We start from the raw sequence: 17,908 nt of genomic DNA on the forward strand, positions 1-17,908 counted from the left end.
CATCCTTACCTTCCCATATAATTTCAATATCAGATTGTTAGCAGATATCATCACTAGCAAATGATCTTTTCTTTTCCACATGCTTTCTTGCCCACATTATGTCACATCCCTTGAAACAGTGACGAAATTAAGGCTTAGGGAGGATCTTGGTTTCTTTTCATTAAGTTTCTGCTGCTTCATCATATCTTGGAAAGTTTGCCACAGTTGTTCATGGATATATCTTAAATCTTGATATCAAAATTCAGTATTGTCTTTTAGATACTGAAGGAATACTGTCATTTTATTGAACAGCATGTTATGCTATGTATATTAATCTCACAATTCCTGTCTTCTGCTCTTCCCATCTCCTCCTTTTCCTTTTCCTTTTCCTTTTCTTGTCATGTTTGCCTTTTTACCTTTTCTCTTCCTTTCCTTTCTCTCCTTTCCTTTGTCATCATTTCATCCTTCTGCCTCATCCTTTATTCTTTATCTTCACATAGCTCTTTTTTTCCTTTTCTTCCTTTTTTTTTCTCTTTTTCCTCAGGTTTTCATTTTTCCTCAGGTTTTCATCTAGATATTTGTCTATCTTTTTTACTCCTTCTGTTCCTTTTGCTTCAGTGTTTGATCTCCCAACCCCTGTCTGTACATACCCTCCTTTTCCTTCACTGCTCCCACTTTCTTTTCATTCATAAGAGACCTTTTGCCCATCCCTACTTTTCATTTCCTTTCTGCCCTTTCTCATCGTCTTTTCTTTTCTTATGCTTTTGTTCTTCCTCATTCCTCTCCCTCTGGAGTTTTATTGGAAAAAGTGGCAAGACAAAACATTATGGGAAAATTAGGAAATGGATTAGAGTTTACAATACAGTAGAAAATTCAGGGTTTGCAAGTGGAGCCATGTCTGATGAAGGAAACTATATTTTTGGGTTTACCATAAGAGATGGTATCAGCCAGTACTCTATAAATAGATGTAAGCGAGAGTATAGTCATGTATTTGGCAGCTGAGGCAAGAGTAAGTGAAACAGTTGGTACAAAAGAGGACCAAGAAAAACTACATGTGGACCTAGTTGAATGTAATGAGGAGAAATTTGAGCAAATATATCATGGAACAAATAAATTCAGTGTGACACCTTCCTGCAAAAGTTGTAAAGGGAAAGAATGGGGATGGAAGAATATGTCAAAGACCTGGGAGTCATTATGAATGAAAAACTTTCATTCATGATAGTTCTCTCAAGCCAGATAATGAATGGCATGATAATTTGAACTTTCTCACGTCACTAGCCTAAACCTGCTTGAGGTTATATCACAAGTGAAAAATCACCTTTGGTGAGGCTGTATCCTTGGGAATACAGTCTCGCCAAAGAGCTTCTCTCTACAAAGGAGTCTATATTTCCTTGCAACTGGAAGTAGTGCAGCCATAGGCTGTAGGAGCCATTGGAAAGGTCCAGGGTAACACCAGATCTCTTCCGTAGAAATTTGTTCTTTGGTAATTATTAATTGATTGATTAATCTGAACTTTCTCAACAAGCCGTGGAAAGCTGATGATGAAGGTGTTGAATGGAAATATAAAGATCAAAATAAAACACTGCTTTGTTGTTTGGTTTTCAGTTAAACAGGTGGAAAGAAACAATTTAGAATACAGGAAACCTTCACAAGTAAAGTTTGTGGTCTGGAGCATATATATGAACTACCACAAGAGGCTACAAAAAATTGAACTCAACAGTCTAACAAGAAAAAGGGAGAAATATATGATGATATATGCCTGACAGCATATAGAAGGCATAGAGTGTAATACTGTAAATCTGAAAATGTCTCAGCTAGGAAGATTCAGAATTTTCAAGTTGGGAGTAATTCCTGAGGATATGCTAAAAGGAAATGAAAATATGCAAGGGTCTTGGAGAAAATCATGGGAGATTACATTAGAAACATGAGCATTCCTAGATGAACCTCAAATTTATGATTACTGAGGAGTAGTGGCGGAGGAACAGTATCATTAAACAAGTAAGATCTGCAGTGAGTTCACATGCTAGCTCTTCCATTCTGGCAAAATCTTGTGGGTATTAGTGGAAAGGTACTCTTTTTTTTCCCTCCTTCTTTCCATTCCCTGTTTTTTACTTTGTCATCACTTCTTGTTGCTACACATGTACATATTCATACTTGCTTGCCTTCATCCATTCCTGGTGCAACCATGCCCCACAGGAAACAGCATCGCTACCCCCTGCTTCAACGTGGTAGCACCAGGAAAATAAACAAAAAAGGCCACATTCGTTCACACTCAGTCTCTAGCTGTCATGTGTAATGCACTGAAACCACAACTCCCTTTCCACGTCTAGGCCCCTCAGACCTTTCCATGGTTTACCCCAGACTTTTCACATGCTGTGGTTCAGTCCATTGACAGCATGTCGACCCTGGTATACCACATTTGTTCCAATTCACTCTATTCCTTGCACGCCTTTCACTCTAATGTATGTTCAGGCCCTGATCGCTCAAAATCATTTTCACTCCATCCTGCCACCTCCAAGTTGGTCTCCCACTTCTTGTTCCCTTCACCTCTGACACATATATCCTTTGTCAATCTTTCTTCACTCATTCTCTCCATATGTCCAAACCATTTCAATACACCTTCTTCTGCTCTCTCAACCACACACTTTTTATTACCACACTTCTTCAAAATCTTTTTCACTCCATCCTTCTACCTCCAATTTGGTATCCCACTTCTTCTCGTTCCCTCCACCTCTGACACATATATCCTCTTTGTCAATCTTTCCTCACTCATTCTATCCATGTGACTAACCCATTTCAATACACCCTCTTCTGCCCTGTCAACCACACTCTTTTTATTACCACTCATTTCTCTTACCCTTTCATTACTTACTCGATCAAACCACCTCACAAGTCATATTGTCCTCAAACATCTCATTTCCAACACATCCACCCTCTTCCGCACAACCCTATCTATAGCCCACACTTTGCAACCATATAACATTTTTAGAACCACTCTTCCTTCAAACATTCCCATTTTTGCTTTCCGAGATAATGTTTTCACCTTCCACACATTCTTCAGTGCTCCCAGAACCTTCACCCTCTCCCCTACCCTGTGACACACTTCCTTTTCCATGCATGGTTCCGTCTGCTGCCATATCCACTCCGAGATACCTAAAACACTCCACTTCCTCCAGTTTTTCTCTATTCAAACTTACCTCCCAATTGACTTGTCCCTCAACCCTACTGTACCTAATAACCATGCTCTTATTCACATTTACTCTCAGCTTTCTTCTTTCACACAGTTTACTAAACTCTGTCACCAGCTTCTGCAGTTTCTCACCCTAATCAGCCACCAGTGATAAAATGAATAATATAAATCATTTACATAATGAATGATATAAATGAATGAATGTAATAATGCACCAAAACCACAGCTCCCTTTCCACATCCAGGCCTCACAAAACTTTCCATGGTTTACCCCAGACGCTTCACATGCCCTGGTTCAATCCATTGACAGCACGTCGACACCCAGTATACCACAGCGTTCCAATTCACTCTATTCCTTGCACGCCTTTTACCCTCCTGCATGTTCAGGCCCTGATCACTCAAAATCTTTTTCACTCCATCTTTCCACCTCCAATTTGGTCTACTACTTCTCATTCCCTCCACCTCTGACACATATATCCTCTTTGTCAATCTTTCCTCACTCATTCTCTCCATGTGACCAAACCATTTCAAAACACCCTCTTCTACTCTCTCAACCACACTCTTTTTATTACCACACATCTCTCTTACCCTTTCATTACTTACTAGATCAAACCACCTCACACCACATATTGTCCTCAAACATCTCATTTCCAGCACATCCATCCTCCTCTGCATAACTCTATCTATAGCCCACGCCTACAACCATATAACATTGTTGGAACCACTATTCCTTCAAATATACCCATTTTTGCTTTCCTTTCCAAGATAACATTCTCGACTTCCACACATTTTTCAACGCTCCCAGAACTTTCACCTCCTCCCTCAACCCTACTGTACCTAATAACCTTGCTCTTATTCACATTTACTCTCAGCTTTCTTCTTTCACACACTTTACCAAACTGTCACCGCCCTCTGCAGTTTCTCACCCGAATCAACCACCAGCGCTGTATCTTCATATAATTGATGAGATAGCCTTGATTACGGCCTCATCTGCCTGAGCCGTATCAGCTAACATAAAAAGAGTTACCATCAGCTTGTTTTTATGTGTTTTTGCTGCATTGGTGCAGCCAAGAATTGTTACACTATCTTTGGAATTCTTATCCCCGGATGGAGACTCCTTGATACCTTGGGCAAGGGTTTTTCTTGGCGTACGATGCCAATACAGGGCAGATTCGTCAGCATAATGCACTTGTTTTGGGGCTAAGTTTTCCACTGCCACTAGCTGTGCAAGTTCATCCACACACTATGTGCTGAAATTCCGTCTCCACTTAATCTTGTGTAAACATCCTTACAAGTATTCAGTCATAGTCAGCTTTGATTTTCCATGAAAAATTTGGCCTGCTCGGTAACCATCTACCCAGAAATTCTTACACCTTCACTATGTTGGAGCTTAGACCACTTTATAAGTATACTGCCTAATTTCAAAGTTTTCTGGAACTTAAACTTTTCTTTCATTTCAGCAAAAAAATTAAAAATCTCCTTTTGTTTCTCATACGCAGTTGACGATCTGATCTCATAGTACTTACACAAAGTGTTTACAGAAGTTCCTTAATCCTTTTTCCGGCAACTGTACCTCTCCATGCATAGATAATGATTAATGCTTAGGCTTATTAGCACTAGCACCATCTTCTCTTGATTACCTTGGCTGTAGTGTAAACAGAGTTTGGTGCCTTAGTGCTGCTAACTTGCTAACAGTGCCATCCTGGTGGCTGATCCATAAACTAATGGTGCGAGATTCAAAACATGGCAGACCACAGAGTACTGGAGTAGAAAGGTACAACCTATATAATGGTGTCCGACAAGAATTAAATTTCAGTAATAAGTATAGTGGCATTAGTAGTAAGGAAAAGGAAGAACATTGGGCTTGTGATTGTTCAGAAAAAGGAAATGCTGTAGACTTTAGGCAAGGGTGAGTATGCATAATCTGTGTGACTTTTGACATTAGATCTTCAAAGATTTATGAAAAAGAAGCATTGTAAAGTGTTACTGAAGTTTTTACATCTTTTCTAATGTGACTTGTTTAATTTACAATTATGATTGCATCTTTTAAAGAGCAGTTCAATGTTGATGTCATCAAACTATTTTGAAAATTAAAAGGTTGTGATAAAGTCACCCTTTACTCTTTTCTCCTCCATGATGGACAGATGTATGGCTTTTAACTGGTTCCTGTAACTCTGCTTTGTTTAACAGTCAGATTAACTTATAGATTTATTTAAAGAAAATTTTGTGTTGCTGCTGTTTCTTGAACATTAGAACATTAGGAAGTATGTTATGACCAAGTGATAGAAGTCTAACCCTCATCAGCATGCTCCAAATCAAAAGACATGTTTTCTGTGAAGACAAATGTTATCTCTGTACAGACATGTGTTAAATGATACCAGGCTGTGCTCTCTTACCCAAATCTGTATGTGTTCACAGTTCATGGCACACCTGTGGATGAAACCCTCTACAATAACCAGAAAAGTCAGAAGCTCAAGTATCTCAAAATTGAATTAAAGATTATAACTCCGGATGATGATGAGAGAGAACCCTGCTTTAAGTCATTTTTACCATCAACAAAACTGGCCAAAGTGAAAATGATGATAAAACGACATCTCAAAATCAACCCTGCTGCCCATGTAAAGCTTAGTTATTACGCCAGTAGGGTGAGTTTATATACGCTGTGTCAGAGTCATTGAGTTGTGTCCTGGACCTTTTGGTCTACTGTAGTAAAGCTTAGATATGTAGGAAGTGCTCATCGAAAAATTTGTGATCTTTATTTTTAAAAGGGAGACCTCTATGTGTGAAACATAAAAGATCCAAATAGAAGGAGATATGTTTGCAGCAATAATGATATTTAAGTATTGTAAGATATTTTCTGCTTATCCAGTTATTGGCATAAACTAGAACAGCTTACTGTGGAGGCCATGCAAAGTAATGATTTGATGATAGGTAATGGTCTAGCTTATCAATGATAGAATTTAGAGAGGCTCTGTAAAAAGGAACAGATAGTTATAAAAAGAAAAAAGGAATAACAGCTGCAGTATATCGTAAGAAATGCATGAGAAAATGAAGAATGAGAGATATGGATGGAGAGGGAATGAGCTGAAAAGTTGAGCTAAGACAGCACTTGGTTGGAAGAGACTGGAAGTGTGCCAGAAAACTATGAAGTCGGATATATAAAGGGAAAGGGAGTTGGAGTGAGGCATGGAGATTTTGTAATGTTTTCTTATAGTGTGAGTCAGACGTATAGAAAGGTTGTAATTGTGGTAAGGATTACAGAATCCATAGATGCTGAGGAATAAGGAAGATTACAAAAGTAAGTGTGTGTGTGTTTGTGTGTAGGTTAGGTTTGTTTTTTAACTTTGGATGGTTGTGGAAGATATTTTGGATATAAAGTTTCCCCAGCCATGGTATAGACTTCATTCACTGGTGAAAGTCCTAAGTGAGGCCAGGCCTTGAATGAAATGTAAAATTAGGAAAAGGGAAAAGAGAAGTATGAAGAAAAGGAGAAGATATTTTGAAGAATTTTCAAGGAGGTGGGGAAACGTGCCTTTTAAAAAGAGGCAGGTCATGAGAAGAATCGTATGAGAAGATAAAGAGATCCAAAGCTTAGCAGTCTAGGTAAAGAGACAGACTTAGCAATGGTCCACCTCAAGTTGTCCCTGGCCAAGAGTATACATGTGACCCTGTGGTTTGCCAGGTATTGTATGATGTAATTAATGAGAACAGGAATATTAGAAGTAGTAAGTAGGAACATTAGGCAGGAGCATTAGGTAGAAGTGGTCATTAGGAATAATAGGAAGGGCCTTTGCAAACACTGTGCTAGAGTTACACTCTGCCAGTGGCCTGTTAAGGATGAGGCACTAAAGACTAAGAAGCAGCACTGGAGTTCACTAATTATGGAGACTCCATTGCCATAGCCACCCTCTTGAGGGACTTCCTGTTGGGAACGGGTATCAGAGATATAGATAGACAGGTAGATAATTGATGAGAGAGACACACAAACTACCAGTTTTTGGAGGCAGAAACTGAAGTCTATTGACGATACAGAATTGCTTTATATTTAGATTATAAGAAACCACATGAATAGATATGTATCTTTGGAAATTTTAGATGAAAGTAGAGCATGTTTAAGGGTAAATGGTGGTCTAATATAATCATGAATGTCCAGTAGAACTGTGTAATGTCAGTAGCCAGTAATGTTATATGGATGTGGCAGTTTATGAGAATGGGTGTTGCTAGACAATGTTGGTTGTTTGTAGATCAAACAAGGTTTCTAGATGGGCAAGCTACTGAGGAAGTGATGAGTCAGTAGTTTTAAAAACTACCCTCCCAAGTAAAGGCTAACCTCTTGCCTATCTCAAGTGGAGTTAGATCAGATTAGGACATGCATGAGGAACTTTAGTCATGTCCCTGAGTTTTTATGAGCCTGATAGTGCTTTAAACTTTGAAATCCTTCAGGTCCCATTTTAGACAAATTTCAAAATTTGAAAAAACATAGTATAAGGGGTCCACTTATTATGAAATCTGTAAGGTGTTAGTAGCTCAGCTTTAACATGCTTAACAAAATTCCACATTGGCTAGTGTCCCACCTTTAAATGGAAGCACCCTATTCTAGCTGCTCTCTACTTGACAGTTGACAAAATTCTTTCAACCAGGCTGTGTTTGATTTCAAAAAAGTTTGATAATTCTGACACAGAAATGTGATGAATTTGATGTTATTTCCAGAATTTATAGAATGAAGTCAGATATTAGATGTGTGGTTCCTGCATTTATAGTGTAAAACCTGGTGTTATGATATACTTTTTTATTTTCTTATTGCTATAGTTTACCAAATTACTTCCATTTTGAGAAATAGTAAATAGTGCTAGCAGTTTTTGAGTGAGTTGACTGCATGTGGCAAAGCCTTAACCTTGCCTTAATCACCTGTTCTTATGGATAGACTCCAGACGTCAGGTCAGTCTCATGTCCTATTTACATAACATTTAATATTTATGTGCATGGGTTGGTCATCTGTGCTGTATGCCAAGAAACTAGGAAGTATTAGATCATACATTAGTACAGTATTTAGTTATAATTAACCTTTAGGTTAGCATGCAGTGCAGGTACACCACTGATTTTCCAGCACTTTGGTTCCATAGCATTGCCGGATTAACCAATTTGCCGGACCAACAGTGGTCACGTAATGATAATTCATCAACACGCCTCTAATCCACTAATTATACATCTTCTGTGTGTCTGAAGTATACCATGGACTGCTAGAAATTTAAATTAAACAAATATTAGATGTTTGAGCACCCTAAGATGGTAAGTCTGTCCTTAGATTGTTTGAATCCTATGGGGTCTTCTTCATCTTGTTAGTTTTTTCCTAGGTGTGCATTTCCAGAATAATGCAGTTTTGTCTCCATTATACACCTATTCAGGACTGAGGTGCTCGTCAGCTATGAGTTTCACAAATTCATCCACATACTTGGCAGCTCCTTCGTGGTTTGCAGACCGCTTTTTAAAGCCATCCTTCACTATAGTCACGCTTTTGTTGTAATTTAATTTCTTTATGGAACAACTTAGCCTGGTCCATTACCATGCTGCCTGATGAGTCCACTCCATCACTCCAATGCTGTTGAAACCATTGATTGTGCTCAGTACTCTTACCATCTTTCTTAGTTCTTCTAATCATCATTTGCTTCTTGGAACTGCTGTCTGCATAGAATTTCAATATTTTTTCCCTTTGCTTCTCTATATCATAAACAGTTAATGAACTGATACTGTAGATGTCACACAGCTTACGCACCAAAACAGCATGGTCCATTTTTTTTCAACAGTTCTGCTTATTCTTGGATTGATATGGACTGGTGTTTACGTTTGACACCATGACTTACAATCACATATGTCTTAGAAGCCATATCTGTGGTCAAATTTAAGCAAATTAAGCTAAGAATCTCACAGAATTTTGGTATCACCAACAAGTGCAGTGTAAAGAATGTAAATAAGCGAGCCCCACACATAACGCTATCTGTGGCCTCCAAGTAAACTATTCTGGTGGCTGCGGTAATTTCAAGTCCCCTTACATAATTTTGTCCAGACTAAAGGTGCCGAACCATCAGTTGCTGAAAATTTGGTGGTGTACCAGTACTAGAAATGCAGATTCATTCAGTGATAGTGGGTAATGAACTGGAAACACTATCCATATGCTGGGCCATGCAGACAATCCCAACATGTTAAAAGTTCATCGTAGTCAGTACTCATACTACAGGTACACTTTCATAAAAATCAAGAAGCTCATATTCTTAATACAGTACAATGATGGCACTAAAGGAACTAGTTGGGTGTTACATGAAACAGTAAAACATGCAGTTCTCAGAGATGGTAATGAGGGATTTCAATTATAAAGAGACTGGCTGGCAGAATGTGCATTGTCGGCATCTGTGATCTGTTTAGTAAGTAGTAGTTGGTAGGCAGCCAGTGACCAGGGAGATGTATTACCAGTACTACCCACATAGGTATCGGGAGGGTTAATTATGGCTGCGTAGTAATTCAGCACATCAGTGGTTGTCACGTTGCCCTCTCTGACCCAGGTAGCTGTTTTCCTTTCTGTCTCACCCACACATGGACTACTGGCTGTCTTTCTACAAACATCCAATCTCTCCATGTCATACATAAGATGACAACACTTAACTCTCAACTCATTCTTAGTTATTCTGTATTTTCCTCCAGTGAGCACTGTGTGCTAGCCCTGCATTTTGGCAAAATGGTCAGAGCAGTAGGCAGACGTTTGTAGGAACACTTGGGCAGGAGCATTAGGCAGAAGTAGCCACTAGGAACATTAGGAGCCAATGCAAATGCTAGAGTTGCCCTCTGCCAGTGGCCTGTTAAGGATGAGGCACTTAAGTCTAAGAAGCAGCACTGGAGTTCACTAATTATGGAGACTCTACTTCCGTGGCCATCCCTTTGAGGGGATTTGAATTGGGAATAGGAATCAAAAGTATAAATAGATAAATAGGTAGAGGTGACCTGTTCATGGTCCTTCTCACTTACATCTTGCTTTCAAGTAAGGCATACTTGCAAGTTGATACAGAAAGATTCATTCCTTTGTTGGCGAATCAGCACCATGTTTCAGAATGTAAAGGGGCCAATTTGCCTTTCATCATAAAACAAGCACTGAGTGAGATGAAAAACAGTGTATGGAAATTTTGAAGTATGATTGTATCTTTCAAATTTCAGGATGGAGAGAAATTTGAAATTCCAATGGACAACGACATGCAGGAAATGTCATACTATTCCATAGGCACGGGTGATACACTTCTTGTTAGATGGTAAAATGGGCTTCCACTTAACAGCAATGCTATGTAAGTATATACTCATCAGTATGGGTATTTCTGTTGTTTTTTTGAAGTAAATGAATTGTATATATATGATTATAATATATTAAAAATTTTCAAGGCACCTAGCCCAGTTTCAGGATTTGGATTTAGAGAGTAGGGAAGCACATTAAAAGATCAATAGCTTCACTTATTCCCATCTTTAATCAAGCCTGCCTGAGCTTATACAGGCTGCCAAATTACAGCCCCATCCCAACCATTATGAACATCAGTAATCAGTTGACTATGGCTGCTGGTGGTTTAATGAACTCCTTATTATTAAGGGTAGTGAGTAGTAGGGGAAAAAGAAGTAAAGTTGCTACTGAAAGAGAATAGTGAAGCATTTGGATGTTACTTAAGGGAAGGAGTTCAGATAATTAGGAATGTTACTGAGAAAGTGGCAGGAGCTCAAGAGGAAGGTGCAGGGGTTAAAAAAGAGAGCAAATGAAAGTTGGGATGAGTATCAGTAAACTTTACTGAGAATGAGAAAATGTTTGATTGGAGGTTAATTATGTGCAAAAAACAAGAGAACATACAAGAACACTGGTGAAGGGGGCAAAAGGGAAAGTGGTAACATGTAGTGATATGAGAGGAGATGGAGTATTATGAAGGATTGTAGAATGTGTTTGATGATAGGGTGACTGATGTAGGGGGCTTGGGTTGGGGCAGTATGTGAAGAATAAGATGTTATGGAAGGAGGTTAACATTGTGATAAAAACAAGAGAACAAATTGGAGCATCGGTGAAGGAGGCAAATGAGGAAGTGTTAGCAGGTAGTGATGAGGTGAGATGAAGTAAGTTTTCGGAAGGACTGTAGAAGTTGTTTGATGATATGGTGTTAGATGTAAGGTGTTTGGGTAAATGGAGGAATGTGAAGTGAGATAAACATGGGAAGGAGTTTAGTTTAGAGAAAGAGATGGTGAAAGCCTTACATGAGATGAAATGTGAGAAGATGGCTGGAGTGGATGATGATGATGTTGAATTTCTTAAGAAAGAGGGTGACTGTGTTGTTAATTGGTTAATTAAGACTTTCATTGTATGCATGGATCATGGGTAGGTACATGAGGATTGGTGGATTGCAAGTATAGTGCCACTTTATTGAGGCAAGGAGGGCAAAGATGGGTGTTCAGACGATAGAAGCACAAGATTTTTTTTAGTATATCTCGTAAGATGTGTGGAAGAGTGGTGATTGAAGGGTGAAGGCATGAACAGAGCATCATATTGGGGAGGAACAATGTGGTTTTAGAGGTGGCACAAGATGTGCGAATCAGGTGCTTCTTGTACACAATGTATGTGAGAAGTATTTGGAGAAACAGAAGGATATGTATGTGGCATTTATGCATCCTGAGAAATCTTATGATAGAGTTGATAGAGATGCCTTATGGAAGGTCTTAAGAATATATGGTGTGGGAAGAAAGCTCCTGGAAGCAGTGAAGTTTTATCAAGGGTGTAAGGCATGTGTAAGAGTAGGTAGAGAAGAGAATGAGTGGCTCCAAATGAAAGTTGGTCTGTTGCAGGTGTGTGTGTGATGGCACCATAGCTGATTGATTTATTCGTGGATGAGGTGGGGAGAGTGGTAAATGCAAAATGCAAGAGTCTTGGAGAGAGTGGTGTGTATGCAATCTGTAGGGGATGAGGGGAAAGTTAGTCATTTGTTGTTTGCTGGTGACTCAGCACTGGTGGGAGATTTGGATGAAAAACTGCGGAAGTTGGTGACTAGTTGGTAGAGTGTATGAAAGAAGGAAGTTGAAAGGGAGAGGTTAGCTGGGGGTGTCAGGTTGAATGGAGAAAACTGGGAGGAAAATGTTTTGAAGCATTTTAAATACCATGGAAGCAGAAGTTAGTCATAGGGTGGGTGAGGGGGAGGTTCTAGAAGCAGTGAAGAATGTGTGGAACAGAGAACATTATCTGGGAGGATGAAAATGGCTATGTTTGAAGGTATGGTAGTACCAGCAGTGTTGTATGAATGTGAGTTGTTGGCTTTAGATGAGGATATGCAGAGAAGGGTGGATATTTATATATTTTTAATTTTTTCATAATTAGCATTTCCCAAGTTAGCAAGGTAGTGCAAGGAACAAAAGAAGAAAAGCCACCTCTGCTTCATTCAGACACCCCCTACTAATGTGTCCCTTAACCCTGCTGAACTTAATGACCTTGCTTTTATTCACTGATGTACCTGTTTGCTCTTTTGTTTTTGCACATAATTTACTTCCCTCCAAAACATCTGTTTTATTCACCCTAAAGTTTTTTGATGCTCGCTCACCTCCAACTCTCACTTGCCCTCTTTTTCATCCCTGCACTGAACCAGGGCATGTGAAATGTCTGGGGTAAACCACAGAAAGGTCTGTGGGACCTAGATGTAGATAGGGAGCTGTGGTTTTGTTTCATTACTCATGACATTGAGAGAATGGATGCGAGTGGATGTGGCCTTTCTTCATTTGTGTCCTGCGCTACTTCACTGACTTGGGGGTTGGTGATGCTGTTTCCTGTGGGGTGGTGAGGCACTGGAAATGGATAAAAGCGAGTAAGTATGAATATGTATGTGTTGCAAGAGGTCAGAGTAGTGTGTGTGATCTAGTATTTGCTGATAACCACAAGGAAAATGAAACATATGTTCTCATGTGCACCTTCATGTAATGATCACATTGTCAGGGGAGATACAAGAATGAGATAGAAGACGTAGAGCACTCAATTGATTTACAAGGAAGAGACGTAGCTAAGACACCATTGGGAAACAAGTGTTATTGGATGGTGGTGTTCGGGTCTGGCATCATGCCTGTCATAAAATGTTATTATGTGGACAGGGAAGGAAACTGTTAATAAATTTTGTGTACAACAGAGCTATCCAGTCTGTATAGACCTTCACTGATATCAATGTTACAATTCTTTTGTGTATTTAATGATAGAAGATTCAATGATATTTCTCATGGTGAAGGAGCTACAGTTCATAACTGAATTAGAATTACTCCAGTCCATGCAATGGTCATAATTTTAACGTGATTAAACAAAGCATTTGATTCTTGTCCTGTTCTTATACAGGACTAATCCAAAATGCTCCAAAATCTGAAACTTTTTGAGCGGCGACATGACATTACAAGTGGAAAATTTCCACTCCTGACCTCACTTGCCCATGCTGGGCTCTGATGCTCTGTTGGCGCCAGTTTGTTGTAAACCATTGTCACTGCCAGACCTACGTGCATTACTCACTGTTTTTTGTTTATTCTCTGCTCTCTTGTACAAAGATATGTTGAAAATGTCAAAAATGCCAGCAGATACCCCTATGGGTATCTGAAATAGCTGAAATGGTTTTGAATGAAGGTGATCATGATAATAGAGATAATGAAGATGACTTTGTTAACACTGCAGAAAAAGTTCTTATAGACAACATAGTGAAAATGTGTGATGGACTTATTGAAGGACTAGAGCAGCATGCATTCATAACAGAACAAGAAATCATGTCAGTTTATAAAATCAGAGAGAGACATCTAAGACAAAAACCATTGTTAATGAAGCAGATGACTCTGGAGGAAACATTTAAAAAAGCCATCCAGCAGAATGCCTCCTCATCCCTAGAGGACCCACTTCTGATCCCTCATCTTCCTCTGATGTCCCTTCTCATGATGATGTCAACTGTGATGTACCCTCCCCATCAAGTTTTTCAGGCCTTATGTAATTCTAATATTTGTTGCTGCATTTATCTTCTTTTGTAAGCAGAGATCAAGTTTTTTTGGTAGGTGCAAAACATTATTTTCATGTGAAATCTGAATTTCATCTCCACCTAAAATGCCACGATTGATTATAACATGACCAGCAACTTATTTAGGGTGATTGTGCTGAATGTGAATGGGATGACTGTGGAGAATAAAAAGAGGGAGATTGTAGAGAGGTTTAAAAGTTGTAGCTTGGATTTACTAGGGATTGGGAATTTGGCAGGGTGTGTAGAGTGAAAATGGAAATGTATACAAGTTATTTTGTATTTTAACTTTCTAAAAGGGGAAATAGGAGTCATGCGGGGAGTGCTCATCCTCCTAGAAGGCTCATATTGGGTGTCTAAATGTGTGTAGATGTAACCAAGATGAGAAAAAGGAGAGATAGGTAGTATGTTTGAGGAAAGGAACCTGGATGTTTTGGCTCTGAGTGAAACTAAGCTCAAGGGTAAAGGGGAAGAGTAGTTTGGGAATGTCTTGGAAGTAAAGTCAGGGGTTGGTGAGAGGACAAGAGCAAAGGAAGGAGTAGCACTACACCTGCAGCAGAAGTTGTGGGAGTATGTGATAGTGTAAGAAATTAAACTACAGATTGATGTTAGTAAAACTGAAAGTGGATGGAGAGAGATGGGTGGTTATTGGTGCCTATGCACCTGGGCATGAGAGGAAAGATCATGAGAGGCAAGTGTTTTGGAAGCAGCTGAGTGAGTGTGTTAGCAGCTTTGATACACGAGACCAGGTTATAGTGATGAGTACTTTAGATGCAAAGGTGAGTAATGTGGCAGTTGAGGGTATTATTGGTGTACATGGGGTGTTCAGTGATGTAAATGAAAATGGTGAAGAGCTTTTAGATTTATGTGCTGAAAAAGGACTGGTGATTGGGAATACCTGGTTTAAAAAGAGAGATATACATAAGTATACGTATGTAAGTAGGAGAGATGGCCAGAGAGCGTTATTGGATTAGGTGAAAATTGATAGGTGTGTGAAAGAGAGACTTTTGGATGTTAATGTGCTGAGAGGGGCAACTGGAGGGATGTCTGATCATTATCTCGCAGAGGCAAGGGTGAAGATTTGTAGAGGTTTTCAGAAAAGAAGAGAGAATGTTGGGGTGAAGAGAGTGGTGAGAGTAAGTGAGCTTGGAAAGGAGACTTGTGTGAGGAGGTACCAGGAGAGATTGAGTGCAGAATGGCAAAAGGTGAGAGCAAATGAGGTAAGGGGAGTGGGGGAGGCATGGGATGTATTTAGGGAAGCAGTGATGGCTTGTGCAAAAGATGCCTGTGGCATAAGAAAGGTGGGAGGTGGGCAGATTAGAAAGGATAGTGAGTGGTGGGATGAAGAGGTAAGATTGTTAGTGAAAGAGAAGAGAGAGGTGTTTGGATGATTTTAGCGGTGAAGTAGTGCAAATGAGTGGGAGATGTATAAAAGAAAGAGGCAGGAGGTCAAGAGAAAGGTGCAAGAGGCAAAAAAGGGCTAATGAGAGTTGGGGTGAGAGAGTATCATTAAATTCTAGGAAGAATAAAAAAGATGTTTTGGAAGGAGGTAAATATAGTGTGTAAGACAAGAGAACAAATAGGAACATCAGTGAAGGGGGCTAATGGGGAGGTAATAACAAGTAGTGGTGAAGTGAGAAGGAGATGGAGTGAGTATTTTGAAGGTTAGTTGAATGTGTTTGATGATAGAGTGGCAGATATAGGGTCTTTTAGTCAAGGTGGTGTGTGAAATGAGAGGGTCAGGGAAAATGGTTTGGTAAAAAGAGAAGAGGTAGTGAAAGCTTTGCAGAAGATGAATGCCAGCAAGGCAGCAGGTTTGGATGGTATTGCAGAGGAATTTATTACAAAAGGGGGTGACTGTGTTCTTGATTGGTTGGTAAGTGTATTCAGTGTATGTATGGTTCATGGTGAAGTGCCCGAGGATTGGCATAATGCATACATAGTGCCAATGTACAAAGGCAAAGGGGATAAAGGTGAATTTTCAAATTACAGAGGTATAAGTTTGTTGAATATTCCTGGGAAATTATATGGGAGGGTATTGATTGAGAGGGTGAGGGCATGTACAGAACATCAGATTGGGGAGGAGCATTGTGGCTTCAGAAGTGGTAGAGGATGTGTGGATCGGGTGATTGCTTTGAAGAATGTTGTGAGACATTCTTAGAAAAGCAGATGGATTTGTTTGTAGCATTTATGGATCTGGAGAAGGCATATGATAAGGTTCATGGAGATGCTTTGTGGAAGGTATTATGAGTATATGGTGTGGTAGGTAAGCTGCTAGAAGCAGTGAAAAGTTTTTACCAATGATGTAAGGCATGTGTGCGAGTAGGAAGAGAGGAGAGTGATTGGTTCCCACTGAATGTTGGTTTGCAGCAGGGGTGTGTGATGTCCCCATGGTTCTTTGATTTGTTTATGGATGGGGTGGTTAGGGAGCTAAATGCAAGAGTTTTGGAGAGAGGAGTGAGTATGCTGTCTGTTGTGGATGAGAGGGCTTGGGAAGTGAGTCAGTTGTTTTTTGCCAATGATATAGCTTTGGTGGCTGATTCGAGTGAGAAACTCAGAAGTTGATGACTAAGTTTGGAAAAGTGTGTGAAAGGAGAAAGTTGAGAGTAAATGTGAATAAGAGCAAGGTAATAATATTAGGTTCTGTAGGGTTGAAGGACAAGTGAATTTGGATGTAAGTTTGAATGGAGAAAAATTGGAGGAAGTAAAGTGTTTTAGATATCTGGGAGTGGACTTAGCAGCGAATGGAACCATGGAAGCAGAAGTGAGTCACTGGGCGAGGGTTCTGGGAGCAGTAAAGAATGTTTGGAAGGAGAGAATGTTATCTCAGAGAGAAAAAATGGGTATGTCTGAAGGAATAGTAGTTCCAATAATATTATATGGTTGTGACGCATGGGCTAGCTTGGGTTGTACAGAGGAGATTGGATGTGTTGGAAATGACATGTTTGAGGACAATATGTGGTGTGAAGTGGTTCGATTGAGTAAGTAATGAAAGGGTAAGAGAGATGTGTGAAAATAAAAAGAGTGTGGTTGAGAGAGCAGAAGAGGGTGTATTGAAATGGTTTGGACATATGGAGAGATTGAGTGAGGAAAGATTGACAGAGGATATGTGTCAGAGGTGGAGGGAACAAGGAGAAGCGGGATACCAAATTGGAGGTGGAAAGATGGAGTGAAAAAGATTTTGAGTGATCAGGGCCTGATTATACAAGAGAGTGAGAGGCTTGCAAGGAATAGAGTAAATTGGAACAATGTGATATACCGGGATTGACGTGCTGTCAGTGCACTGAACCAAGGCATGTGAAACGTCTGGGGTAAACCATGGAAAGGTGTGTGGGGACTGGATGTGGATAGGGAGCTGTGGTTTTTGTGCATTACACATGACAGCGAGAGACAGAGTGTGAATTAATGTGGCCTTTTTTGCCTGTTTTCCTGGCACTATCTCCCTGGAGACATGAAAGTGACATTTATGCAAAATAATGTATGGTGGAGCAACATATAATGGGACCCTTTCTATATGTATTTATGTATGTATATAGAATGACTTTTGAGTTCTGTAGAATTCTAGCAGAGACCACTGAAATATATCTGAAATGCTTGACGCCATAATTTTGATTTAAGTGAGCATTACCAGAGTTGTCAGATATCAAACTGTTAAACATATTGATATTAGGACTGCACATGGGGCAAAATGCCAGTGCAACTGTGAA

At 39.6% G+C, this 17,908-nt stretch overlaps 1 protein-coding gene across 2 annotated transcripts in view; it reads left to right on the forward strand.

The window, feature by feature from the left end:
- Tbce (Tubulin-binding cofactor E) overlaps positions 1 to 17,908 on the forward strand; it is a 90,468-nt gene that overhangs the window by 53,813 nt on the left and 18,747 nt on the right. For both annotated transcript variants that reach the window (XM_071689875.1, XM_071689874.1), the window contains exons 11-12: positions 5,587 to 5,813; positions 10,372 to 10,496. In XM_071689875.1, the coding sequence (XP_071545976.1) occupies positions 5,587 to 5,813; positions 10,372 to 10,467 (323 nt within the window). In that variant the 3' untranslated portion in view covers positions 10,468 to 10,496. The remainder of the gene's footprint in view (positions 1 to 5,586; positions 5,814 to 10,371; positions 10,497 to 17,908) is intronic.

Source organism: Panulirus ornatus, chromosome 47, assembly GCF_036320965.1.
Source record: "Panulirus ornatus isolate Po-2019 chromosome 47, ASM3632096v1, whole genome shotgun sequence".
NCBI lineage: Eukaryota > Metazoa > Arthropoda > Malacostraca > Decapoda > Palinuridae > Panulirus > Panulirus ornatus.